At 45.0% G+C, this 26,022-nt stretch overlaps 4 protein-coding genes across 7 annotated transcripts; 2 read left to right on the top strand and 2 right to left on the bottom strand.

Annotated features, from left to right (window-relative positions):
* Window positions 1-566: 566 nt before the first annotated feature.
* Window positions 567-5,987, bottom strand: LOC118509328 (protein transport protein Sec24D). Its single transcript, XM_036049788.1, has 8 exons — window positions 5,775-5,987; window positions 5,430-5,607; window positions 4,686-5,366; window positions 3,212-4,618; window positions 2,920-3,088; window positions 2,252-2,848; window positions 1,993-2,186; window positions 567-1,901 (listed from the first exon to the last, which is right to left on the bottom strand). The coding sequence occupies exons 2-8, from the start codon at window positions 5,550-5,552 to the stop codon at window positions 1,758-1,760; spliced, it is 3,315 nt and encodes a 1,104-aa protein (XP_035905681.1). The 5' UTR covers window positions 5,553-5,607; window positions 5,775-5,987; the 3' UTR covers window positions 567-1,757.
* Window positions 5,988-6,123: 136 nt separating this feature from the next.
* Window positions 6,124-7,756, top strand: LOC118509332 (peroxisomal biogenesis factor 19). Its single transcript, XM_036049799.1, has 3 exons — window positions 6,124-6,395; window positions 6,505-6,634; window positions 6,743-7,756. Exons 1-3 carry the CDS (start codon window positions 6,329-6,331, stop codon window positions 7,449-7,451), a joined length of 906 nt encoding a protein of 301 aa, XP_035905692.1. The 5' UTR covers window positions 6,124-6,328; the 3' UTR covers window positions 7,452-7,756.
* A 59-nt stretch (window positions 7,757-7,815) lies between these two features.
* LOC118509329 (ubiquitin carboxyl-terminal hydrolase 3-like) lies at window positions 7,816-15,011 on the bottom strand. Its single transcript, XM_036049789.1, has 7 exons — window positions 13,722-15,011; window positions 11,784-11,931; window positions 11,163-11,715; window positions 10,548-11,045; window positions 10,339-10,481; window positions 10,107-10,253; window positions 7,816-9,935 (listed from the first exon to the last, which is right to left on the bottom strand). Exons 1-7 carry the CDS (start codon window positions 14,020-14,022, stop codon window positions 9,716-9,718), a joined length of 2,010 nt encoding a protein of 669 aa, XP_035905682.1. The 5' UTR covers window positions 14,023-15,011; the 3' UTR covers window positions 7,816-9,715.
* A 752-nt stretch (window positions 15,012-15,763) lies between these two features.
* Window positions 15,764-25,597, top strand: LOC118509331 (galactosylgalactosylxylosylprotein 3-beta-glucuronosyltransferase S). 4 transcript variants are annotated; one of them, XM_036049795.1, is made up of 7 exons: window positions 15,764-16,400; window positions 16,656-17,275; window positions 18,694-18,780; window positions 21,014-21,373; window positions 21,818-22,080; window positions 22,195-22,549; window positions 23,210-25,597. In XM_036049795.1, the coding sequence occupies exons 2-7, from the start codon at window positions 17,167-17,169 to the stop codon at window positions 23,269-23,271; spliced, it is 1,236 nt and encodes a 411-aa protein (XP_035905688.1). In that variant the 5' UTR covers window positions 15,764-16,400; window positions 16,656-17,166; the 3' UTR covers window positions 23,272-25,597. The 4 variants fall into 4 exon arrangements, with proteins under 4 accessions (XP_035905688.1, XP_035905689.1, XP_035905691.1 ...); XM_036049796.1 differs by having other exon boundaries at window positions 15,764-17,275; window positions 21,017-21,373; XM_036049798.1 differs by lacking the exon at window positions 18,694-18,780 and having other exon boundaries at window positions 15,764-17,275; window positions 21,017-21,373.
* Window positions 25,598-26,022: the final 425 nt, after the last annotated feature.

The raw sequence follows: 26,022 nt of genomic DNA, 5'->3' as shown, positions 1-26,022 counted from the left end.
TGAACGTTGTTTGCTCACCTCTGCTTCCTATGTATGCTTGGATGTATTTTTTTTTTTTAACAATAAAAATCAAATTTTGTCTAAATAGGTGACAAAATCTGAGGATAGCACTGCGGATTTATTGTTAGAAATAAATCATTATGCTGTAAACAATTATTTTCACATTATTCATCAAGTCTCATAACATTATTCATAATCAGAATCCTTATCAAGATCTGTGTTTCTGACGGTTAAGCAAGAAGCTTTTCCGCTGTTTAGCAGCGGCTCTTAAAACAGCCCTACAGTGCGGTACCAAAATCATGCCGCTCCTGTTTCTGGATGGAAAATCCGCGGGCGAAAGCCACCGGGAGCTGTTGCTCGGTGTAAGGCTGGTGATTTTAACCTAGCAGACAACGAACGTCCTGGCCAGTCGAAAAAAATCGAAGACTGGAACGGGATCGAACACTGGGAGATATGGCTACACGTGGCGCCAGACACTATGTAGAAACGGCTGAAAAACATGAAAAGAAAGTCAAAAAAGGGACGCAACACTGCTGCCTTAAAGAGGAAGCTTTTCGAATGAGTACTTCAGTTAAAGAGATAATTGTATATATATTTCGCTATTTATAATATACCATTGGATTCATAAAGTGATATCAACATACAATCGTTACACGTGTGTCTGTGTGCACCTTTCCGAAAGTATAGCCTTTTTTGGGGGGTGGCCAACAGCTGCTGATGGTAAACGTGGCGGCCATGCATCTTCATCAACCGATCGATCGCTATTCTGCATGCAATTGTAGCCCATTATATGATGGCGTTCGTTTTGAATAATAATGATTAAATCAAATTGCATCCCTATGATAATACCACCCCGTGGGACTAAAAACATAATTAAATATAACAAAAGGATGCAAAAGGCCAGATGGAAGAAGCGTGAACCTGAGGCACCAACATAAGACCGAGCAAATAAATCTGATTGTTCTAAAACTGCGAAAAAGTATTAACAAACAAAGCCGTAGAGGTAACTAATTTATGAAGAAGAAGTACTCAATACAAAACACCAAACCCCTTTTCTCACCGGCTGATGATCGCGCTCGGAACGAACGACGGACTTATACCCTCTACCATCTGCCACCGAAGGCGCGCCGATAACGATTGGCACGGGTGCGATTCTGCGAAACGCTGCCGCGAACTTCCTCTCTTGGAGCGATAACAGTAGGGCTCCTCCGATGGTGCCACACTGGATGGTAATTTACCGCATTGCTTTCCTGCTCTTCCAGCTCTTCGTCTTCCTCCGGTATGGTACCGTCGGGATCCACCTCCTCACCGCCGCCCTCGTCGTCCTCCTCCTCCTCATCCTCGTCGTAGCGGGACGCGATGCGACTCCCGACGTACCCATCGCAGCGTGTTGTACTCATAAATTTTGAACGACTGTTCGGTGGCACCGTACAGCACGTGCCCGCCATTGACCGGTTATGTTGCTGCTGCTGTTCCGGCCCAGCAGTAGTGAGTGGATCCTTTCTGCCGTGCACATCCATGGATGCATTGCCATTTGCTGCATCCTTCGAACGTTCACTGCCGGGATGGATACAGCTGGCCATGGTAGCAGCAGTGTTGCGTGTAGTATTGTAAGTAGCATTAATAGTAGATGTAGCTGTAACGGTTGTGTTGCTACCGTTGCCATTGCCATTGCAGTTGTTATTAAATCTAAACCTTCCTCCGGAGAAAAAACTGCTTGCTATATTGCCGCTGCGGGTGGTGGTGGTGTTGGCCAGCTAGCTCAACATTTGCCGAATCTCTTTGTGCACGTGGCAGAGGAAGTCTACGTAACTGACGGACCCATCGCTGGTGCCACGATCCTCAACCAAAAAGTGGCGCAGCACACTTTCCAGCTTGTCGCGTTGCTTTACAAGCGTTAGCTGCGAAGAAAAAAACACCGTCACATCGATATTAGGACTTAACTAGCTACGCATAGAACAACCAAAGGATCTAGAGTGGGCTTTTACTTACACGCATGCAGCGACGCTTCTGGTTTTGTATTTTTTCTACAATACCCCGTACACGCTTGGAGAGAGGATTATCAAATACTGGCAAACCCGTACGATCGGTGTCAATCTGCTGGGTGCACTGCGCACCGAACACCGACTGCGTGAACTCGGGCGACAGTGACAATCCTAGCCACAAGAACATATGAACACCGTTTTCTGCAATAAACAGTAGGACAGCTTATTAGTGAAAGGAGTTTAACGTCGCATCGCACGTGTCTTACCCAAAATGTAAGCACCGTCCTCGTGCATCTTATCGCCGGTACAACGAATGGCCGCTGGGACGGTATCAGCCTCGACATTCACGTCGTGCAACGGGATCAAGCGCGGATAGAAATAGTGCACCGAGGTGGGCAGATCCATCGTCATCACGTAGTAGATGACGTACGAACGATCATCGATTGAAATGTCCGAACCGCCCGAGAATGCGTCATTCTTCAGCAGGCAGTTCACGTACAGTGGCAACAGTTTCATACCCTCGGGCAAAATTAACTGCCCCGACGAGGTCGGCGAAGCGCAATGCTTCCGGTAGCAGGCGAGCAGCTGTACCGCCCGGTGCACGATCGCATCCTTCACCGCCTTCGGATTGTTGTCCATCAGCTTGGTGAGACCCTGCTTGGCAAAGTACAGCAGCGTTGTGTCGAGGTCGCAGCAGCGGAACAAATCCAACAGCGAGGTGCACATCTTGAGCGTCAGGTTGTGTACGCGTAGCCGGCGGACGCCCGAGCACGAGGTGTACAGTAGGGCTACCTGAATGAATACCAACTCGTCCGTCAGCTTATCGTCGTGCTTGATTTCTACCGAAACGGACTTGTCGCAGTCTGTGAACAGGAAGCAGGAAAGCCAGACGAAAATGATTAATTGATCAATCGATTTACACCCCGGCACTTACCAATGCTGGCAATCTCAATGTCCTTCGTGTTGGTCATAAAGAAGTGACCGTAAAAGTCGGTGGCACGCACACCGGTGGAGGTACGCACGCGCATCACCGCATCGAATGCGATCGGGCGAGAAATGTTTTTCAACAGATCGTTCACCATCCGCCTACCATCGATGTCCGCCTGCGAAAAATCAATAAAATTTTTTTTCCAAAATGTTAGGAAAGGATTCAGCACAGATCTAATTAACCATCTGAAACATTTTTGGGTTTTGGAAACATCTAAGGAAGCTGTGTAGGCGCATACCTGGAAATAGGTGTATTTGTAGACTTCGCCACCAGTCAACCGCGCAACCTGTCCGATCGTAGCCAGATCGATGTACGCATTGTTGAACGCAAACAAATCCACCGAAACGCCGGCACCAACGCAATCCTGCGCCAGCATATTGTACACCGTCGATTGCGGCGTGAGAACCGTTTTTTCCTTATCCGTACCGAGCAGTTTACGGTCGTCGCGTATCTTCAGCTTGCCGGGAGCTTCCGCATTCGGTAGCGACGAATGGAACACGTACAGCTTGCCAACGCATTCGGACGCTTTTAGCGCCTCGAGACCGGCTTGCAGCGCGGGCAGCAGAATTGTTTCCGTTTCGCGCGTATCACCAAACATCTTAGGGATTTGGTCCATCAGTGCATCGATCACGGTGGCCGATTCTTCCGGATCGACCAGGAATCCGTCGAGCAGCGGCATGAACATCTCCTGCAAATCACCCACCACCATCATCTGGGGCTGGGCGAGCGAACTTTTCAGATTGTAAAAGTGCACCGAGCTGTTGTACGTGATAAAGCCGACCTTCATCGATGTACGCTGCGCGTTCACATCGACCGGCAGGTTGCGGATGATGTGCTTCATCTCCGCACACAGCAACTGCACCAGCCCGGACTTGACGTTGTTGTACGACACGTCGATCAGAAACACCATGGCTGGTGGTTTCGGTGGTTTATTGTTGCGACAGTATTCCTTTGTCGCGACAAACTCGTACGTTCCGAGCATTAGCTCCGGCCGCTCGTACTTATCCATCCGCTGACCCGTGTGATCGAGGTGCTGGAAGTAACCCGGGGGCACCTCGGTCGTTGCCTTGCAGAATTGACACTGGAACCGGCGACCACCGTCCAGGAACTGCATCGTCGAGCAGATGTACGCTTTGCAGCGGATGCACCGGATTGGACCCATCTCACCAAAGTCCACGATCGGTATCGGTAGCTCACCCTCGGCCTGGCGTGCGAATGGGGAGATAATGAGCGCAAACGGGACAGCACTTTGCTTCATCATGTCAGCCGTTTGCGGAATGTTGTACATCGTCGAACGGACAAAGCGCGGGTTTGCGTTGCCCTGGTCCTGGGTAACGAACTGGGTCGTCACGAGCGGCGGCAGTTGCCCGGGCTGGCTGGTGGCGAAAATCCCACCACAGCTTTCCTGATTCTCGGCCATCACCTGGATGGGATTGGGCATGGATTCTGGATCGAGGCGCTTCTGCTGTGGCACCGGTGGAGGTGCAGGATAGTGACCTCCCATCATGCCTGGCCCTCCCTGATGGTACTGTGGCTGTTGGTGTTGATGAAGCGGATGCTGCTGTTGCTGCTGCTGGTGCTGTTGCGGCTGGGGCTGACCGGTCATTGGAGCCATCTGATTATATCCCGCTGCAGGCGGCATTTGCTAAGGGGAAAATTATACTCACTCAATTACCGCACACATTTCTACACATTTTTTGATTGTTTCTTACATTATAACCTCTAGGAGGCATTTGACCACCCATCGGGGGCATCTGTCCCGACATCTGTGGAGGATAACCTTGGGGTGGCTGCTGCTGCTGCTGCTGCTGTTGCTGCTGTGGCGGCATTGGCTGTCCCGGCATCGGTGGTCCGGGGAATTGTTGCTGTGGCTGGGCCGCCGAAACACCTCCAGGGGGTGCTCCGTACGGGCCACCGGGCTGTGTTTGCGGTGGCGGAGCTCCACCAGGCTGCTGTTGCTGAAAACCGGCTGACTGAGGTGGATAGGGTTGTCCAGGACGTGGTGGCCCTGACATTGGTGGCACCGAGCCTCCAAACTGCTGACTGGGAGGAGCCATTTGTTGGCCATTTGTTTGACCATATGCTCCAGGTGTTGGTGCCGGAGGTCTAACAGCACCGGGCGGAGGTGGCCCTGCCGGTCCATTGCTCATCATAGGCGGCCCTGGTTGTGGTGGTTGTTGTTGAGCTGGTGGCGGGGCATATCCGCCCGGTACTTGACCGCCGGTCGAAGGTGGCCGTACCATAGGAGGCTGTTGGTTCGAAGGAAAACTCGACGGTGGTGGCGCTCCTACAGTTGGACCATTCACATTCGGCACACCCATTTTCGGAGGACCCTGTTGAGGTAGCGGAGGGCCCGCTATAGACATATTCTGCATCTGGTTGGCCAGTTGATTCTGCAAAAAACAAATCTTTACTAGAGGAGCTTATTTCCTCAACACGTTATCTGTGTTTCTTACATTGGGTTGTGTTCCATTCATGCTTGGCATCGCCACTGGTGGGGGTCCTCCCGCCTGTGGGGCAACTTGTGGTTGTGGCCAGCTTTGCGGCGGATACTGCCCATACGCCAGTTGCGGATTCATGCTTTTAGTTGGTTTGCGTCACCCAACGTTGCTTTACGCCTCAAAAAAGTAACTTCTGCAAAGAATTACAACCAAATATCTGGCATTACTTTTCCTGCTGCATATTGTAGCAGGTTCATTGCGGGAAGAAGGTTTTCTCCAGCCATTTCCAATCACTATCGTACGCGAACACAATTGATGATGGTGAGTTGGATCTTTTGGTTTGCGCATTCCACGACTGACCTGTTCTCCTGTTGCTATTTACCGGTCAATCCCACACTTCTCAAGGAGCACACTACACAATGACAAATGCACTTTTAATCAATTAACATAATTTTGTGTACAAAGTACGCGCAATAGAACGGAAAATCGGTCTTTAGTTGAGCACTAGTTTTCCCGATCGCTTCCCGATATCCACGTACGTAAATGAAAGTGTCTATTTTGATTGTGTCACCACAACTGTCAATGTTGCCACGTAATTTAACGAAGATTTTCCCCCGTCCGTTTACCATACGTAGTCGAGTTCACCGCCTTGTCGTTCGATGATTCGTGTGCTTTTTTTTGCACGATGTTTGCCGAAGTTTGACAGAACGTAGAATGCTACCTCGCTCCGCCACCACATCGCACGGCAAGTGCGTTTCTCTCCGCCCCTTTCTCTTAACTGGCAGTAGCACGGTTCTTCTGGTGCTAATATGCAGTGAATGACGACGGTGAGAAATATACTTATGATTGCCGCTTAACTTGATCTCGTGTCGCAGTATCCACTTCTAACGCCAAAAACCAAAGTCAGAAGAAGCATGGCTGAATCAAAGAAAACTACCGAAGATTCCTCGCGGGACAAAGAGTTAGATGATCTGCTCGACAGTAAGTATCGCAATATTGTATGCCCGGAAAAACACAAGAGGGGCGTGTGTGTGTGTGTGTATGGATTATATAATGAAATCCCGTTTTGCCTGTTTTCTAAATCCCGCAGGTGCGCTAGAAGATTTTAGCAAACATGACCCGAAAAAGCAGAAGGATGCTGCCCCTGCTACGGGAGAACAGAGCGTACAGCAGCACGAAGATCCGCCAACCGAGCAACTTTGGAACGAGGAATTTGTTGAGTACCGTTAGCGTTTCCTTCACCAATCATCGCCATGAACTAGAACGGTGCGGGATTTAATTATATATGCCCCCTTTTCCCATTTTTCTTTCCCTGTGCCGCTGTGCAGTCAGCAGGCGAAAATGTTCGAACAGCATATGGCTGCCCTGTTCGGCGGTGGCGAAAAGGTTGACAGCGAACAGATCATGCTTGGCTTTCAGCGAATCGCGGAAGCAGCCGGAATGGCGATACGCACCGAAGGGGGTACAGCGGCAGCAGCAGAACCGGAAGCTGCACCGGCCACCAACACGCTCGACCCCTCGATTAGCCAAAGTATAAGCGAAGCGTTGAAAGCGATGAGTGAAGGGCGCGAAAACCTGCAGACACCGTTCAGCCCCGAAGACGTTGCCAACATGTTCGGCAACATCGATCTGAACGCAACCGGTGAAAACAATGCATTTCTACCGTTCATGCAAAACATGATGCAGAGCCTGCTGTCGGCCGATGTGTTGCTACCGAGCATGCAGGATCTGGTCGGTAAGTACCCGGCGTGGTTAGCCGAACATGGTGCCAGTCTGCCCAAGGACGAAAAAGAGCGGTACGAGAAGCAGCTGGCACTGATGAAGGAAGTTTGCGCCGAGCTGGAGAAGGAACAGCCGGACGATAGTGCCGAGGTCAAGCAAGAACGGTTTAAGATCGTGCTGGAAAAGATGCAATCGATGCAAGACCTGGGCCAACCGCCAACCGATCTGGTAGGCGATCTGGGGCCGGGAAATCTCAACCTGCCAACACTAGACCCATCCTCGTTTGGTGAGCAGAATCCCTGCCCAATCAGTTAACTCTTAAGGAACCAAAAGAAGGTGCGCGTTGGGACGATGGGGTGATGGCTTGATGACACATTGCAGTCATATTACCGGTATTGCTGTGTGCTTTTGGTATAGCGCATATAGGGCTTGATTGTTAGTTTTTAAATGTTTGCCAAAGGGGCGAGTGTGAACAACAGTCGCCACGCCATGGCGAACCGTAAAAAGGGGGAGATGTAGGGGGGGGGGAGGGTTGTTTGCTTAAACTTTGTTATTTCACAAAAAAATAAATAATAAACGCCACGAGCGGCGTTCACGAAAGCGCAAAACATGACAACCCATCGTCGTCGTCATCATCATTCTTTCCGTTATTTGGTTTGTCTCTGCCATCTCTCGGCTATTTCCTGATTTTGCACGCGTAATATTAGTTTTATTTCAGGTATTTTTCGTCGCTTTCCTTCAGTTTGCTTACTCGTTAGCCGATATTGAAGAGAAAGCCTAGCTTTTGTGAATTAATAGTTGTAAATGTAGTGTAAATCCCGGGCTTAAAGATGCATTGAATTTGTCCAATCATTTGTGTTTGTGGTTTTAGCGTTCTTTGCTCCGATTTTTTTACTCTCCTTTTTTACTTGCTATGTCCTCAGTCCAGTCGGTTGTTATAAAATTTGGTTTGTATCTTTTCCAAATAACAGCAGCAAAACGATCTTGCGTATGTACTTTTTACTTTTTTTCTTTAGAGACCTTTAGGATAATGGTTAGGGCAAAAAAGGGGTTTACCTTTCCGTACTGTTAGTTTTATTCCTGTTTCTGCTGCTTTGATTAATAAATTTGCATGCATTCCTTCGTTCACGCTCGCACTGCACCCTCGAGAATTTGCTTCCAGGACACAACTTCTCATCCTAGAGAGAAGGATATAAATGAACAATGGTTCGCAAATTAATCTCAAGCTCGAGCAAATTAATCGTTGCCGGTTTTGCAGTTGCAGCCATAGTAGCGCGCATAGAATGTAATAAAAGTGAAACTAAATGTAGGTGACCAACAAAAAAAAAAATCTAGACAAAACATCACAATAACTCGGCGGCCTCTTTGAGAATCTTATAAATTATCATGTTTAAAATATATTTATGTTTAGTATTCGCCACCACATTTAGGTAGTGTGCTACGAATCTGCGCGCTTTTCAAGTTTTTTTTTTTGTTTTTTGCCACAACATGCGTGAGATGAAACTATAATTTGATCGTTTTTTTACGGAGTATGGATTCATGTACGCTCTTTACGGGCACGAACAGATTTTATACTACTTCTATTTGCCTTACACGAACTAAAATGCATCTGTTTATCACATATCAAATCCATTAACTTAAAGGAAACGTAAAAACGAAAGCTTGAGGCTGCCTCTGTTATGCTTTTCTTCTGTACCATCCCCGCGTGCAGGACTAAAACTGTTCGTTATTGATTTTTTTACTAATTTGTTTTATGACTCGGATAATGTTTGAAGATGGGGAAAAAAGGGGAAAAAAAACACTGGAGACAGAAAATGGACGAAAGCGCGGAGCTTAAGAGAAAACAACGTTTTATCCATTGTTTTGTTTAAATTTGCTGTATGGAAAAGAAAGGAGAAATATTTAGAGAAGAGATAAAAAAGACCTTTTCACGTGTCTCATTAAAATGACAGTTTACACTAGTTTAATTCACCGTATTATGATCATCGTGCAGCGATACTTTAAACTATTTCTGAAATTCTACAATTATCCATATCTATTATTCTATACATGTTTTTCTTTTCTTCCTCTTCATTCGCCCCTGTTGTATCGTACTTTAATAAATTTTCTTTGTTTTGTATTTTTGTGCAGCAACAAAACATCGGGTTTTTGTTGCTTTTTTCTCTTTGCTTTTTTTAGTACTTACTATCAAAACAACGGCGGAAAACCTAAGCTGATTGCAAAATTGCTACTTCCACTGCCACCAGCGGGGGGGTGCCAGCGGAATGCCTTTCAAAATGGGGGGGGGGGGGGCATAAATGATACCCATAAAACGAACACCGTTTGTACGTATTTTTGATGTGAGAGGGATACCTTTTGAATAGCTTCTGTATACTTTTTACCAAACCGTTGCTGATCACAATCAAACAAAGCTTTATAATCGATCAATCGCGAAAGCGCTAGAGCGGCGTGAACGAAAAAGGAAAAAATGCGTTCACGAAACCGAAGTGTACGAACAAAAGGGCGTATCATCATCAGTCAGATTAACAGTTACGGGGATTTGGAATCAGTCTTCAGAACGGAAACGAACTAACTTAATCTCAGGACGACTGATTGGCTCCCGCTGCTGCACCCGGCGCGGCGGTGCCGATCGCTGTGGACAGTCTGTTGGCATTCGTTGGATCACGCTTAATGTAAAACAGGATGTACGGTTTACATTCCGCCACAGCCGTACTGCTCACCTCCTTCACCGTGTGATCATTGAAGTGCATCCAGACACCATTGTTGATGGCGAAGGATGTGTAATGCCCACAGCTGGAGCTGTGCATAGATTAAGAGCGGAGCATGATGTCAGTAAGATTGTTTGTGCTTTAAATGCACACCAGGATTCCGTTGATAAGGCAGAAGCATCAACAAGCAGAATTGTGTATTGAACTTTGATAAAAGTTGATGATTTTGTCTTTCAAACTGAAACCCCGTAGCAATACGTACCCATTGCCATGGTGGACAATAACGGCGGCTAGGTCGTAGATGTTGCAACTGGAATTGGATCGTCTCGTTTCGGGTCCATTATTTAAAACAAACTGTGACATATCGAGGGCGTTGATGGGGAATGCTATTCTTAAGTCGATCTTTGTTCTGTGGAAAAGGAGAAAAACAATGTCGTCAATGTGGTCAATGTCACCGAACAATACGTATAGGCTGTGCAGTTCTTCGTTTGTACCTGTAGAAATTGTTCCATCGGAACCGTTTTATGTGCAAACACAATACGTTTGGTAATCGACGAATCCAAAAGCGTTTCGTTGATTTCTGCTTGCACTTGCACGAGTTGCAGTAGTACAGCTCAGTTTCTGCTAACTCTTCCACCTAACGGTAACAAAACACACCACCGGTTAAAGTGTTTTTCCATTTCAGTAAGTTGCGTCTACTTACCTCCGTGAAGCTGGACAGACAGTCGGAAATGTGACAAACTGGCGCTCCTCCATTCGCCGCATCCACACCACCAGCCGTACCGTCCGCGACGTGCTCTTTGCTGTAAAACTTTTCCGGAATGTCTAACGATAGGTCGAGGAACGGATCGTGCTTTTTGCTTTCCATGCCACAGATCAGACAGCGCACCTCACTCTGCAGCACACCACCGAACACGTTCGTAACGATGGAATTGCGCCCTTTAGCTTGCAGATGGCTTAACCCGGACACGTTGTATGGGTTTTTGTGTTCGCCCGTTTTCTGCTTGCTCAGCTCCACCGGGAACGACACCTGCTGCAGCTCGGTATGCAGCCGATCGAGCATGTAGCGCAGAAACTCGTGCGCATCGTGCTGCCGGTGTCCACGGAATTGCGGCACCACTTTCCAGATAACCAGAAACAAACACTCAGGTGAAATGGCGCCCTTCGATCCGTCGCCACCTTGGCTAAGGTTTAGCAGTACCTGTAATGAAGTGATTGGCGGGTGGCAAGCGATATGAATAACATCTTTGATATCATCGTGATAAACATTTCAATGCTTCTCCCCAAAAACCCTGTATCACCCTTTAACATAACCTACCTTGCGCAGTTCCTCCACCACAAACACATCGTCCATTGTTTCCTTCATGCTGCGCGAATGGTACGCCTTCTGTTTGTGTTTCATCTCCAGGGCAGGCATCGTGTTGAAGTAGCAGCTAAACTCCTGTATGTTGCTTAACGATTGTAATACTGAGTTCATGAAGCAGGTATTGCCCAGATTGCGCAACCCAACGACCCGCCGCATCGACTTCCGCTTAGCAGTGGTGGCCCCGTTCTCGTTGTTGCTGTCGCTCGATATTGTGCGCTTCCGGGGACGCAGCTTCCGCGCACTTACAATCGCACCAGCCGTCGACACAGGAACGGGCGTTGCCGCTAGTGTCGACGGGGATGGTTCTTCCCAACCGGAATCACTCGACGAGGACGTGCTGCTGGCCGTTTCTTGGGTCGATTTGGAGGAGCTAATTTCTTCCAACGTCGAGGACGTTTCCGAAATCGTGTCCATCTGGTCGCCATTGCCCTCCTTCAGCTCTTGCCGGAGTTCTTCCAGTGCATTATCATTGGTGTCGTTTATCACAAATTCATCGCATTTGTAGCTTTAAAGGTAATTAACCAGAGGAAGGTTAATATGATTATTGTTGTATACAATTTGCCACAAACTTACCAATAGACTGACTGGTTCGACGTGTTCATGCAAATGTTGTGATTTTTGTTCGTATTCGAATGTTTCAATGCATGCCCGTTGTCGTAGCGACCGCATAATACTGCGCCGCATTGTAAGCACATCCAGTTGTCTTTGCTGATGGAGCATTCTGGAAGAAAAGAAAAAAAAACCGGTGAAAATTAAGATAACGCATTGATTTTTTAAATTACTACATCCCTGAAGACGCAGGCTAAGCCGAAAAGAATGTGTTTTTCTTTTTTTCAAATTTACACTGTTAAAATACGTTACGATTGCAATACCTTTCTGAAAATCGATACCACAGACCACACAGTACCGTAACTATACACATAATCCATCGTACCGTGTAGTACGCATTATACTCTCGGCAGCAGCTTCAACTTGCGTTACGCGCTATAAGATGCACGCACACACGCAAACGCTCAGGTAGAGCTAAACCTGTATAACGCGTTTTTTTTTGCGGAAGATAGACTGCTGGGCGGAAGAGAAGGAGGGCGCGCACGGGCGGCGATGGTGATGCGTCGCGGCGTGCGCTTACAAAAGAGATCGAGCAAGTTCATTTCTTTTCCTCCTCTCATTATCAATTCGTTCTGTTAGAGCTTTTCTTCTGCGGCCAAGAGAGCCTTCTTTTCGTGAGGCACACAAGACGGATTCTAGACTGGAGCTACGGGGTAATTATGGATACACACACTGCACTGATTTGGCCATGAATATGTTTGCTATTGCAGCCATGAATGGGATGCAGATGATGATGATGATGATAATGATGATGCAGTGTACCGTGCAGCGGCAGTTGTTGAGCTGTGGTGTTGTGAGTGAACGCTATTCCCTCCTGCAGCAAGTACGTGGCCAAAATTGAATGCCCCGACAATATGGCATTTGAAAAGCGGGCAAGAAGCATATGCGAGCAGGCAGGGAGTTACTGCAGGACGTAAAGAAAAATATCTAAAAATATGCATTTTACATACCCAGCCTTCAGTGCACAGAGAGAATGCATCGGGTCTTCTTCCCTCGCACTGGCGCGTGTAAAGAGTAAAATTAAAACAAACTCGGGACGATGCAAATCAATTCCCATATCCTGCGCGAAACGTCGTTTCTCTACATTTCGCACAAATATAATTGGATTGCCAATCGGGCGAACTAGCTAGCGACCGCTGCAAAGCGCATTATTTCGAGCCTCCTCCCCCCAATTATCTACGACGTATGTGTCCCCAGCTCTTGTGCGAATCCCTGCATTAAAAAAAGGGCTTGACGAATGCAATTGTCGCTTCCCTTTAATCACACAGGTACAAATCGCGTGTAAATGAAGCGGGAAAGAGAGACAAACACATTCTGTGAAGCCTACTTCGGTGGGCGAGAGAAAACGCAGTGCCGGGAGGGAGCAATAAATTTTACGTGTGATGTAATATCGATTTTTTGTTTACTCCTAGCATGCCATGCCTTGAAGGGGGGGGGGGGGGGGGGGGGCATAAGCGCGGGCAGGTTAAGCACCACGGAGAACCAGATGTTGACAAATGCAGAAACATTATGTTTAGAAAAAAAAACTTTTCTGTTTGAAAACTGCACAATAAGGTAACGATGGTGAAGGGCACAATTTGTGTGTTGCTTCTTTATAACGCGCGACAGACAGCACAGCAATAACGCACACAGTTTTACATGGGAGATTTCTTTTACAACACCTAGTCACAAGCGTAGTAGTATAATGGCTTTCTCGGTCCGTTCTGTCGCACTTCGCAATACACCCCCTCTCTTCTATTCTGCTTCGAACCCACCACGGGATGGGGCTGCAATGATTTATCCCCCTGGTCCTGGCTACGGAACACTTTCGTCCCGCCATCATCGTTACCGCGGTACGGTGTAGATAACACAAAGCTTCCCGTGAGCCGTCCGTGTCACTGGGAAGCAGCCGTAATTCATTACCTGTACATTTCCAATGCTTTGACGATGCTACTGCGGCCGATGACGATGACGCATTAGTGGCGACCGTGAGAACTGTGGCTGGACTGGCAGCGACTACTACGTCGGAAAGTGCTACCGCATCGGACACATTCGCGGCGTGGAGCGGATCGCCTACTGTGGTGCGGGTGGTGGTGGTGGTGGTAGTGAGGGGTTCTGCAGCAACGACCGCCGATACGGGCAAAGTGGCGATGCTGCTGTTCTTAGCGGCCCTGATCGATTCCTTTCCGAGACCTACGTTATCGACGATGTGCGGACAATCCATTGCCACAACACCACACGCAAGCAAAACCGCTTGGCTTTGGGTGCGCTCTGCTTCTTCTTATGCTCCTGTGCTCGGGGATGATTTTGTGTGTTGCTAAGGGTTTCGCGACGACAAAGTTGGCTGCTACGAAACGGCTTTGGCAACGGTGGCCTGCTGCTGCTGGGTCGCCCGATGAAACCCCGCCGTGAAGATGCTTCGGTTGTCTCGCGTTATGTGGTCTGTCTCTTCAAGCACTAGAGCGCACACCTTCGCACGGGGTTTTCTCTCGTTTTTTTTGCTATATTTTCACAAGCACCAGCACCAGCCAAAGCAGCTGTAATCGTAGTGCGTGTTTCGGTCACTTCTCGTCATGCGGGAGCGGGACAGAGGAACGAGGAACTATTCTTGTTTTTTTTTTGTTCGTGCATCCGTGTGTTGCAAGGGAACAGGCGAAGGGCTTGCACGGTGGAAAACGATGTAGGGCCCAGCCCGTTGTCTTCGCCGTTGCTCGTCGATTGCAATCTCCTAGCGCCGCTTTTTTGGTGGCGCCTTTAGAACGGAGGATATGCTTTTACTGTTGGGTGCTCTAGCTTGCTAAATTCTTCTTGTTCTTCTTTTCGCACTTTCATCCCCTCACGCTCGCACTGAAGTACTCCTACTGGACTGGACGACAAGGCTGTTTCTCCACCCTTCCGGAACCCCCGAAAACTACCCCTTGCGCCTTTCAATTAGATCCGTATTGGCACACGGAGCACACAAACACCAACACACACACATACACACGGTCCGATATTTATACGGCGGAGGAAGTTATAGCTTCACGGGGCCAAATTTAGTGGTGCGTGCGTATATATTTCCAGCGTCTTCGAAAACGTTCGAAAACTCAGCAGTCGTAAAAAAAGAACAGAGCGAGCAGGGCAATTCGGCAGCACAATTCAAAACCACGCACACTGACAACCCGGAGCAGGGCAGAGTTGCGTCGTGTGCGTACTGTTTGATGGTGTTGTTTTGCTCATATGATGTTCTGAAGGCTAAAGCGCGGTCGACACACAGCACCCAAGCTGGAATGGAAGCGACCAGTCCAATTCACCAGTGTAACGAGGAAAATTAAATGATTTTTATTGTTTCATATTTGTATCAATAATCTTCCTAAAATTCTACAAAAAGCTTCAATTTTGAACAAATATCCCAGAGTCTAACAAACATACCATCAGCTGCTTCAACTTGTATTTGAGGAAGAACCAATGCATTTGTAGAAACTGTGCTTAGCTGGGGGGAATGACTTCCATATTGCGAGTTAAAAGAAAATATTTTATAAGCTTTTTCAATTCAAGATAATTTGTTGCAAGGGTTGCATCAGTTTCAAAATGCAACAATTGGAAATTCGTTTTCGGCTTTATGAACATTTTGTTCAAATATTTTTTGAAAGAAAATTGGGACTTTATGAAATAAGTCACATTCCAGACGTTAAAAAACTCAACAATTTTCTTCTATTTCACTGCGCTTCCGAACAATTCGTCAAAATTAGTTTGTGATTTTGATATTGTTACACTCACTTTACATTTATTAGTTTCTTGCCAGTGCCGTTTAGAAATGTTAGCAGCGTAATATAATCCAGTATAACGATTTTTTTAAACTAAAATGGGTAGATAAAGTACTGAACAGAAGTAAAATTTATTTTAGGGGCCGTTTCGTGATTAGCCGCCGTCATCACGCACTCAGCCGCCCGACGCACCTGTCAGCAGCTCACACCAACACAACTACACATCCCAACTGTCAACTTCCCTGTCTCCCATAAACATGTCGATTACGCACGGTTTAAAAAGATTTTAACTCGAAACTTTCACCCTTGTGAACCGCGAAATAATGTTGTGTTCCGTTCCAATCTTGACTTAACAGCAAATGTTATGGATTTCATTCACATAAATCAAGCAAATGTGTTGTTTTCAAGCGGACGGTTCAAACGTGTAGCTGTGTGCGTGCCAGATATCTAAAAAAGCAAACGCTTGCAGTCATTTCCCGTCACTCTCTCACCTCCTGGGACGATCCGAACGAACAACAGTGCAGTGTGCGAAAAAAAGTATACACAAAAAGAACGACACAGTGGACATACGAAACCAGTACTAGAGAAACAGTGTGTGGAGCGTGTGGCTGTCGCGCGTTGTGCTCCTGTATTGCATTCTCTGGCGCCTCTGTCCGTCCGTGTGTGTTTGTGTGTGTACTACGGACCAGACTGGACGCAGAAACAATAGTTTTTGCTCGAAATCACCAGCCTACGAAGCGGAGCAAGTTGTTGTCTGCTGTGCCTGGTCCGCTCACATTGCCGCCAATAGTGCTGTGTGTGTATGTGAGTCACAGTGTATTCGGTTTCGCTTCTATTGGTTCGAAAGTGAAAAAAGGTGAAAACTTCCGCTCTATTGGTTCCTCGGTGCGTTACACAACACGACGACAACAGTGAAAGTGAGATCCGTCGTAACAACGAAAAATGGTAGCAGAAGCTGTGGGTCAAAACTTTTGATACTTTTTAGGTGCTAAAGTGCGCGAGAATCTTTTTCTACCACAACTACCCCGCACGTATTCAGGTGCGGATAAATTGTGCAAGAATGTCGTTACACTTCCCGTCTTAGTTGGCCGTTCTCGTTAACTTATCGTAGCAGGCAGCAAGCAAACGTGTGGTGTGTGGAATGCTTTAATTAAGCGTGAGGAGCTGAATGAAATCGGTATCCATTTGATTGTGCCCCCACCAACCGGCCAAAGACGTCCGTGAGTGCTATCCAAGAGATAAGCAGCCTCTTATAGTGAAATTGATATTATTACGCAGAATGGATCCACTCGGCGGTCCACTAGCCACCGAAGTTGTGAGTCCCAGATAAGTGTGAAGTGAAGATGGTTTGATTGATTAAAGATATTTTTATCTACAATTTGAGAGGAATTCCCCGCGCTCTAAGTTGTGCTCTGTCGGGCGTGAACGCGAAGAAGAAAGGAAACAAAAAAAAAAAGGTGCATAGATCTGGGTCGTCGCCGCTAAATCCGGTTCATGAGATCCGTGCTTGCCCAATAATTCCGCACAACCACCACCTGGTGGAGTAGTGCAAAGTGTAGCAACAAACCACCGGCATCTGCAAGCTACAGCAGCTGAAAATAACGACTAGACTTCAGACCAAAATGGCAGTGGCAAGATCCTCGTCCGTCCTTCGACAGAAGAAAATTTTCAAAATCGTAGCACCCATCTTTTTGGTCCTGCTCGTTTTTTTCGTACTGCAATACAACACAGGTAAGTGGCGAAAAATGCACAGGCTACTGCGTGGCCGAAAAAAGGGTTGCGTGTTTGTGTGTGGCTACGGATGTGTGTTTGTTTGTTTATTTTATTGTAACATGTTATGTTGTTATCATTGTGATTGCTGCCCGATAAACTTGAGCTAGTGTTAAACCAAAAGGTGAAAAAATGTACTAGATTTTTTTTGGTGTGAAGAATAATTCTTGCAAACTAACAAAAAATTGTAAACATCTCAGCATTGTTGGAAATTTCGATTGGACATCTATTAGCTAATCACAACAAAAATGATGATGGTATTGATTGATGAATGCGCCTGGCCCAATGCCCGATTCCCCCAATTAGGCGGATAAGCGGACAGCTGTAATTGTATCTAATATCTATAACTACCACGCATCTATAACTACTGACAATTCCAAACTTGTTGTGTACAATGTAATGAGATCGAAACTGGCGAAGAAATTATACTGATTATGATTGTTTAACGATGTTCAACCAGGCGGCTCGTGACCCCTTCCGGAAGAACAATAACTCGTAACGGAGCGGGTTCTAGAGGCCACGTGACACAACAGGGTAGCAATACAGAACAATTGGTATTGGGGATATGGTGGTGATGGTTGCGGTGATGGTGGGTGGGTGCCCTTGCTTCTCCTTGCATTGAATTTTGACTTTTCCTCTGGGCGGCAGTTCCTATACAAAATGCTTCTCATTGCTACAGACGCGTACCTTTGGCCGGTTGTGACTAATGCTTTATGTCACCGTGCGTGAATGTTGGTTTTGTTGGACGAAAACGTTGCACACTTAACGGTTGGGAGTTCTGATTGTTATCATGTATCGGTTTCATGCCGTGCCTTCCGTTCAGGTGGGAGTTTGGGAGGGGCGAGATGGAGATTATTTAAGGTGGATAAGATTATAGAATGTACTGAACATGAAAGATAATTATTATGCTATAAAGCTCACTTAAAGCTTCAAGGTCGAATGGTAGATTTTCTTTTCATTTGTTTACCAAAATTAAACCCGTTAATGTGCCGTTCGCTAATCAACGAAGCGTTAGTTGTTCTTGTAATAAATTAATTCCAATGGCCATACCACTTGATTTTGTATGTGTGTGTGTTTTTGCTGTTGTTACAACAAATAATTTACAATAAACAAAAAACCCTCCTTTTTAAAGGCATAATTTGTAACATTTAAACTACTCAAAAACATCAAACTAAAATAAAAAAAAAAATTCTAACGATATAGATTGTACATTTTCATGTTGATGGTTTTGGAACTAAACTTTAAATACTCTACCGTATTTGGTGAATCAGATTAACCAATCGTTCAGTGAGCAAACATAAACAACAATATCTTCCAACAAAATGATAGCCACTTTTCTCGCTACTTATGTTTCCCCTTAACACAATTTTCTTTTCCAGACAAAGAACACGAAACAAGCGAAGAATCGAATGTCCTTACACGGTTAGATCTGCCATGGAGAAGCAAAAAAGGGTTCCCACGCAAAGGTACTAACACATAAGATGATGGGTCATTTAGAGCGTGCGATTGATAAGTGAAGAACGACCGCATTTGTTTCCTTCACCGCGCTGAGCTGTGCGTTCGATCGAGGGTGAAGAAATCCACTTGAGTGTTCCGTAGTTTTGTGTGCACCAAACTGTGGCTGTTGCTGCATGAGGCTTGACGGATGTTATTTTCCAACCATTTCCATCCATATCACTGTAGGTTGTTGTGTGTTTTTTTAGTTAGTCCATTTGCGGCATCCATCTTTCCGGATTGATTAAATGCTGTTTGTGTTAAAAGTTTGGTATTATTCGCTTAAAGATATATTAACCATCCACGGGGAATTATGAACAACAATTTGTTGAATAATGTATTTGGCTCCCTAGTTAATTTGATTATTCGCTTAAATAGCTGTTATTCGTCGCTACGCTATTTACGATATTTTGATTGATTTTCTCATGGACATGGATCGAAACCATGCGGATTCGTCATGCATGTTTAATTACTACATACCCAAGCAAAAACGTATTGTTATTATACATTTATTGCATCATGATCAAGCAATCAATCAATTTATTTAAAAAAAGATAGTTTTTTACCCATTTTCTCTTTCAACGATCCTTTTATTTAATGGAAAACCACCAAATTGAACACTTTATTTTGAATCGTATGGTTCATGTAATGATGAATTAAAAATCTGTTTTTAGTTGATTTGAAGTAGTTCATGATCAAAACGGCCGGGAAAGGGCAGTGGGCGATTTGTATATTTTGTGATTTTAATACCTGAGCGATCGAAGAAGTTGGGAGTTGATACGATCACCAGCAATGGTTGATTGATTTTTATGGTCGATTGAAGAGACTCCCACTTGATGTCAGCAGCGTCCAATAGAATTTTTGGGCAAACCTCTGACGGAAAACCTTATTCAATCGCGAAGTAAGATTGGTAAGATGAGAAAAGTTGCGAGGGAAGAACCCAGGACCTTTGGTGTTCGTGTGGAAAAATAGTTATTTTAAAGGGGTTCAGGAGGATCAGGAAAAATAGTTATTTTAAATAGTTTTTGCCATTTCATGGATAAGTCACCTACAACCACCAACTCATCACTATCATCAAAAATGGGTCGGAAGTAAAAACACACTTTTGTTTTAAACCTCACAATGCTGCTCACTTAAGCACGGTTTACAAAACAATAGAACATTTAAAACTATTGCTAAATAAGCTCACATGAGTCACGTGGGTTGAGAAGTAATGATGCCACATTGTGACTTGTGCTTTGTGTTTAGCATGTGACTGACTTATTACGGTCCATAAACAAGCCAACTGGTGCCCATCAAGATTACATCGAAACGTTGTCCACAAGAGGTAGAAATGTATCTGAAGGTTGTGTGGTTGTGACCAAACCGACCGGGAAGCTAATATTCAATAGGGTGTAATTAAAATGATAAAAACGGCGATAAGATGTTTCTCGACACAGCACCATTTTCCGTGGATGTTTGCTTCAAGAATGTTGGTTTTTTTTTGTTGGGCTGTTAAATAACAACCGCCGCCGCGTCTGGTGAAAATGTTCTGATATATGATCAAAACGTTGTTATCACCATACCATGCTTCGAAAAGGGAACGAAAGTCGCATCTCACATTTGATCATGCGTTTCATACCATGTTTTGATAATTGCGCAACGAGTAATTACATTAGCGAGGGGAAGCATTTTCGGCAATGGGGTAATTAAACTGGTCATAAAATGTTGCTCGCATGGGGTTGCTCTCATAAATAAGTAGTGATGCTGATAAAAATATTGCTGTGAAACCAATTTGTTGTCACAGACTGTCGGCAACATTTTTAATATCTTCTCCTCCAAATTCTTATCAAGCCTACGAAACTACCCGTTCAGTCTCGTAATATCTTTTATTATATTTAGTCCTTGAATATATGCCGATGGATTCATGTCCAAGAAATGGGCTGAAAAGCTTAGTAATAGAAAGGCAATAGCATAGAATGGAACTACAATATATTCTATTGGGAGTTGTATGTTAAAATTTCTAATTTTCTCAACTCTTTGGAATATGGCTTTCAGATTTGGCCCTTTGGTTTAGAGAATACAAAAATTAGCGCGAAAACAGTTGGGTGTGGCCAAAGGAAATTTCACTTCTGGGGTCGTGATTGGAGGGGATTATTTATAAAATTAAGACAACGACCTACAATTTTTGTTTTTTTTTCTACTTGTTTCTCCCAATGTTTGCAGAAGACTACGAAAAGGAATATCCTTTACTGCTGGAAAACGAACAGTTGGTAATTTGCTACGAGAGCAATACTGACCACCGAAAGCCACTGTACGCTTCCACCATCCTGTCTGAGGCGGCAACGGATGAACCAAGCACTACGCAACGGAACCACCAACAGCAGCAAAACCAACCGCAGCAACAGTCCAATGGCTCCGAACCGGTGATATACTTTGTCACGCCGACCTACCCGCGGCGCGAGCAGATCGCGGAAATAATTCGGCTTGGTCAAACGCTGATGCACGTGCCGCGGTTGCACTGGATCGTGGCCGACGACACGAGCAGTTGCAGCGTTACGCTAAACAGTCACATCAGGAAGTTCGGTAAGAATACCCACGGGTAGTTTACATTAACGGGGCGTGAAATGGAACGTTTAGCATCGCGAAACACGTTCCGTCTGGGATTATTTGTAAGTTTGTTTGTATCGTTTGGTTGGTTGATGGGGGAACATAATGTCGTAAAGTCATACACAAGAGCAGAAAATAGATGAATGTTTGTGATTGGGGGACAATTTCCCATTGGAATTGTGGGTTGGGTGTTGGGTGAAAATAATTTCATCTGAACCACCTGGTCTCTGGCAGCACGTGCTATCCTTCTGCTATCGTGCTATATTTCTTTGTGGTAGGAAAGGTCTTGTCTAGTAGATTATTTAGCTTAATTAAGGGAGAAGATATAAAATAACATAGAGCAAACCTATACTACACCATCATTGGTATGCTAACCGCGGTTTTTGCTTTCCTTATCTTTGTTGGTTCACCGACAAACAGGCATACCGTACACGCAACTGGCCAGCCCGATGCCGGAGATGTACCGTGCACGAAAGAACGCTCCCCGTGGCGTCGCCAATCGACGAGCGGCATTAAATTGGATCCGGCGAAATCAGAAGAAAACGGGCGTGCTGTACTTTGGTGATGACGACAACACGTTCGATCTGAAGCTGTTTAGCGAGATTCGGTACACGAAGAAAGTGTCCATGTTCCCGGTGGGACTGATTGGGGACTACGCCATCAGTTCGCCCATCGTGCGAAACGTAAGACAAACGTCGACACCGCTCGCTGGGCAATAAAGCAGCGTGCAACTAATGATACATAACAACCACTTGCTTCCTTTCTTCCTGTGTGTCTGGCAAACACACATTCGACAGGGTCGCGTGGAGGGTTTCTTCGATTCGTGGCCCGCCAAGCGTAAGTGGCCCGTTGATATGGCCGGTTTTGCGGTCAGCCTCGAGTATCTGGCACTCAGCCCGAACGCAACGATGCCCTTCAAGGCCGGCTACGAGGAGGACGAGTTCCTGAAGAGCATCGGCCTGAAGCTGGAGGATATTGAGCCGAAGGCGCGCAACTGCACGGAAATTCTGGTGTGGCACACGCAAACGAAGGGTAGCAAATCGCCAACGGTACGAATCTCGATGGATCGGCAGAAGCTAGATAAGCTGAATCTTGGCGCACTGCTGACTCGGTTGGAAAGTATGGGCGTGAATCATATCAGCGAATCGGAAGGTAAGTGTAAATGTTTACCGAACGCTATCGCACCACGGTTAAGCGGCCGTCGTGTATGAGTGCCGGTTTTACTTTACACCTTATAAAATGTATAGTGGCTCGTGGTGTCTGTGATTGATTCGATTAATTTTGTTTGCAGACACAATATTTGCTTTTTAAATTTAATGATCCCGCACGCTAGTGTAGCAATCAAGATAACCGCGGTTACGATGCGTGGTATTATTGAGTAATGCATATATTATTGATATGTGATACGAACGATTTCTCTGGTCTTTCACATGATAGTAGCAAGGACAGGCTATTTGGATAGGCCGTATTACTAAGGCTTTTAAGCCATTTGATCGACAAAATTCCCCAATCCTGATAATTTACTAATCCTGTGACACCGAGGACTTGGCGAATGATACATTTACAGGATACTTTAAAGTTTGTCACCCTATTCTTTAACATTTCGCTTATGATTTCTCCAATATTTTTGAAATAGTACCGAGAGTTTTTGAATCATTTTTCTAATTATTTTTGGAGTTCCTCAAGTCCTCAATTGTTTTGTGGTTTCTCTTTAACAAATATTTGGGCCGGAATACCTTGTGCCTAAGCCTATTTCACTTTTTAGTGTGTCAGTTCATTTATACAATTTTGTTTTTTTTTTCTACTCCATAGGAACTACAGCTCAGACCATTGTGAATGGCAGTGTCAAACCGCTATCGTTTTGGTTTAGCTAATAAGTGTAATCGTTTCGTCGGCAGTAAGGCTGGCTAGAGCCCACAAGCTTACACCAACACAGTTTCTTTGAATTCTTTTGCCAAGAAACATGAAATTGCGCCTGCAACCTGCATCTTCACTATTGTCCGTTTAGTCTTAAAAATGGGGTTTCTTTTTTAAAAAATGCTATGCAATCGACTCCTGTGCAAAACCAAAAGGGAGCAGCACTAGTAAATATTCTTTAAGTATTCTGTGAGCGATGAATAAGAGAGATAGAATGATGATGGTTGCATTGACTCAAGAATGAATTTTGGTTGCGTTTCTTTGAACAGTTTACGTAGGATAGCACACATGATACGCATCTCGTTCTCCTTTGTCGGTTTTGTAGCTTTTAAAGCATATCGATTAATTTATGCCAAATACTTCGAACAAAAGTCACTACTGAACAGAAAGCGGTCGAGCGCACAATAAAGTCGTAGCATGTATGAAACGATCACATCGTAACGAAGCAGCTAAGAAGTGCTGCAAATTTCGATCGCAAAGCGAAAAGTCGTAAAGGAACAATAACACCGCCAAATGGCTGTAAACTATGGGGCGTTGTTGCGTTGGAATAAGGTTTCTTTGATTTATCTCTGTTAGTACACGTCAGGTTTTTTTTTAACGTTTCCTATTCGGTCAAAATTGCACATATATTTTACTGTCAAATGGACTGTCTTTCTGTTAAAAAAATTTATAGCTTTCGGAGCCATATATTTGATGCCTTCATGGCGCAATCTTAGCGCAATTTGTTTGTTTGCATTTGGAGGTTTGTTTGGGAATAATAATAACAGTTTCATAAATTGTAGCATTCTAACCAAGGTGTATATGGATTACATACACCTTGATTCTAACGCAAAAAACGTGTATAGGCTTGCGTTGCTATTGCCAACCAGTTCAATCTTTTGACAGAAAAATGTATGTGCAATTTTGCATTTGCGCACCGCCGAAACCGAGTTTCCACTGCACTGTATTGCATGGATAGTGGGGATAGCAAAGGAAAATAGAATCGAACTCATGATAAAATTATTATCCAAAGTTGTACTCAACTCGCAAACGCACAAAGGAGTATAAGTTACTGAGCCAGCTGTGTAGGGCACGTAGGGTAAAACAGTTTGTTATTTAAATAAACGTATAGGTGTGTGAATTTTTAACGATATGAAAAAAGAAAACAAGATCAACGGTAAACAAATGCCGGCTTGTGCCGGACGAACTGGACTCTACAGCTTGATATTTGTGTATGAAACATACAAAACAGTGTTTGATTAGGTTGTGTATAGCTAGAATACCATACAATTCGTTTTGAAACCCACTCGATGCACCATTATGCACAGAATCTTTCAATAGGTGGTACCAGCACACCTTATCCCGGCGGATGTGGCGGATACATTCCTTCGTTAGGGGTTTCATTTTAAACAGCAATCCATCTGTTTAGCGAATGCTTCACGTAAAACTAGTCCCGCTGGCTGGCAGAAGACTACGCACAGTAGCACTGTAATAGAGAACAGTCCAAACTCATTGTAAATGAACAGCTAGATAATAGAGCGTTCCGTTTAGCTTAGTTTCCTTGTGATATTAGTTAAGCTTGTTCATTTTTCCACGAGTTCCATACAAATGCATCGATAAAAAAGACACAGTTTTAAGTACTCGATAAATCAAACACTCGTATGATTATGGATGGTGAAAGAGATCAAGAATCTGTACTGTAATGCGTGCCACTCTGGTAGCAGCGGGAAGGGCATGAAGCCCCAGTCCCCAGGAGGAATATTTAACGGTGTAATTTCTTCCATTGTGTAGTGTAGTATGTTTTTCCCGTTTCTCGAAGGATTGGTTTTAGAAGTACAATCAACGCTTTTGCTGCATTGACCAGTGAGGTGAGGTACGGCAGTCGATCGAAATCAACATAACTATCGACAACACATTTCTTATTCTTTTATCTGGACTAATTACATTACAGTGGAGACCGTGCTACATGTACATAAGCAAATGATATTGTTTGTTTGTACGGTATCAATGTCACTCCTTTTCACATTGCTACACTCCTCATTGTGGTGGATATTGATTTCAGTCCATTTTATAATTGATTTCTTCTACTATTGTACTATTGCCACTAGTGCACAAAAGCGAGCAGAACTAGAACAGTGAAACAAATCGAATCGATTGTAAAAGAAGATAGTTGTGAGGATGAACAATGTAAAAGCGAAGTAGTTAGCTGACGGCGGGAAACGTTTTATAATTTTGATATTTAATATCATGTGATGGTGGAAAACTGGAAAAAAAGTAATAAAAGATTGGTAATGAAAAGGAAAATGTGCAACAAAAAAAACGAATTATTTTACAGTTGATCATCTGTTATTATGGTACAATCCAAATCCTGGCACTCCTTCCGGGATGCAGATTTTCGTCGAATTATCAACAACAACAGTTGCGCTGTACATGAAGCAAATATGTTCACATTCCCTGCTGCACACGTTCGCTTCGGGCTATTTCTGTACAGTCCTCTGATAAAGAATCGTCGTCTCGACGGCTCATCGATAGTGAGTCCGTCTCCGTTCCGGGAGAATATGGTTATAATCTGGTTCCTTCGCCCGTGAGAGTGCTCACACGCACGAATCAACAACGAAACGTCTTACCAATCGTTCTACGATTTTTTTCCGTCCATTTTGTGTACGATCATGCAAAGACCTTTGACATGGGCACTGGTGATAAAGAGGAACGCGCATCTTCATCCAGCC

The sequence above is a fragment of the Anopheles stephensi genome, chromosome 3 (genome assembly GCF_013141755.1).
Source record: "Anopheles stephensi strain Indian chromosome 3, UCI_ANSTEP_V1.0, whole genome shotgun sequence".
In the NCBI taxonomy this organism is placed as follows: domain Eukaryota; kingdom Metazoa; phylum Arthropoda; class Insecta; order Diptera; family Culicidae; genus Anopheles; species Anopheles stephensi.
The sequence above is the reverse complement of the archived record's forward strand: the minus strand, read 5'-3'. Positions and strand labels throughout refer to the sequence as shown.

Excerpts from the sequence above, each read along its gene's own strand:
- LOC118509328 (XM_036049788.1), bottom strand. The coding sequence starts at position 5,552 with ATGAATCCGCAACTGGCGTATGGGCAGTATCCGCCGCAAAGCTGGCCA. Across the intron at positions 5,367-5,429 it reads TGAATGGAACACAACCCAAT|AATCAACTGGCCAACCAGAT; the intron begins GTAAGAAACACA and ends TGTTTTTTGCAG. Across the intron at positions 4,619-4,685 it reads TGCCTCCTAGAGGTTATAAT|CAAATGCCGCCTGCAGCGGG; the intron begins GTAAGAAACAAT and ends TTTTCCCCTTAG.
- LOC118509329 (XM_036049789.1), bottom strand. The coding sequence starts at position 14,022 with ATGGATTGTCCGCACATCGTCGATAACGTAGGTCTCGGAAAGGAATCG. Across the intron at positions 11,716-11,783 it reads TCGAACCAGTCAGTCTATTG|CTACAAATGCGATGAATTTG; the intron begins GTAAGTTTGTGG and ends TTACCTTTAAAG. Across the intron at positions 9,936-10,106 it reads ATTGTCCACCATGGCAATGG|CTCCAGCTGTGGGCATTACA; the intron begins GTACGTATTGCT and ends ATCTATGCACAG.
- LOC118509332 (XM_036049799.1), top strand. The coding sequence starts at position 6,329 with ATGGCTGAATCAAAGAAAACTACCGAAGATTCCTCGCGGGACAAAGAG. Across the intron at positions 6,396-6,504 it reads GTTAGATGATCTGCTCGACA|GTGCGCTAGAAGATTTTAGC; the intron begins GTAAGTATCGCA and ends TAAATCCCGCAG. Across the intron at positions 6,635-6,742 it reads TGGAACGAGGAATTTGTTGA|TCAGCAGGCGAAAATGTTCG; the intron begins GTACCGTTAGCG and ends GCCGCTGTGCAG.
- LOC118509331 (XM_036049795.1), top strand. The coding sequence starts at position 17,167 with ATGGCAGTGGCAAGATCCTCGTCCGTCCTTCGACAGAAGAAAATTTTC. Across the intron at positions 17,276-18,693 it reads CGTACTGCAATACAACACAG|ACAAAGAACACGAAACAAGC; the intron begins GTAAGTGGCGAA and ends TTTCTTTTCCAG. Across the intron at positions 22,081-22,194 it reads GTTCGCCCATCGTGCGAAAC|GGTCGCGTGGAGGGTTTCTT; the intron begins GTAAGACAAACG and ends CACATTCGACAG.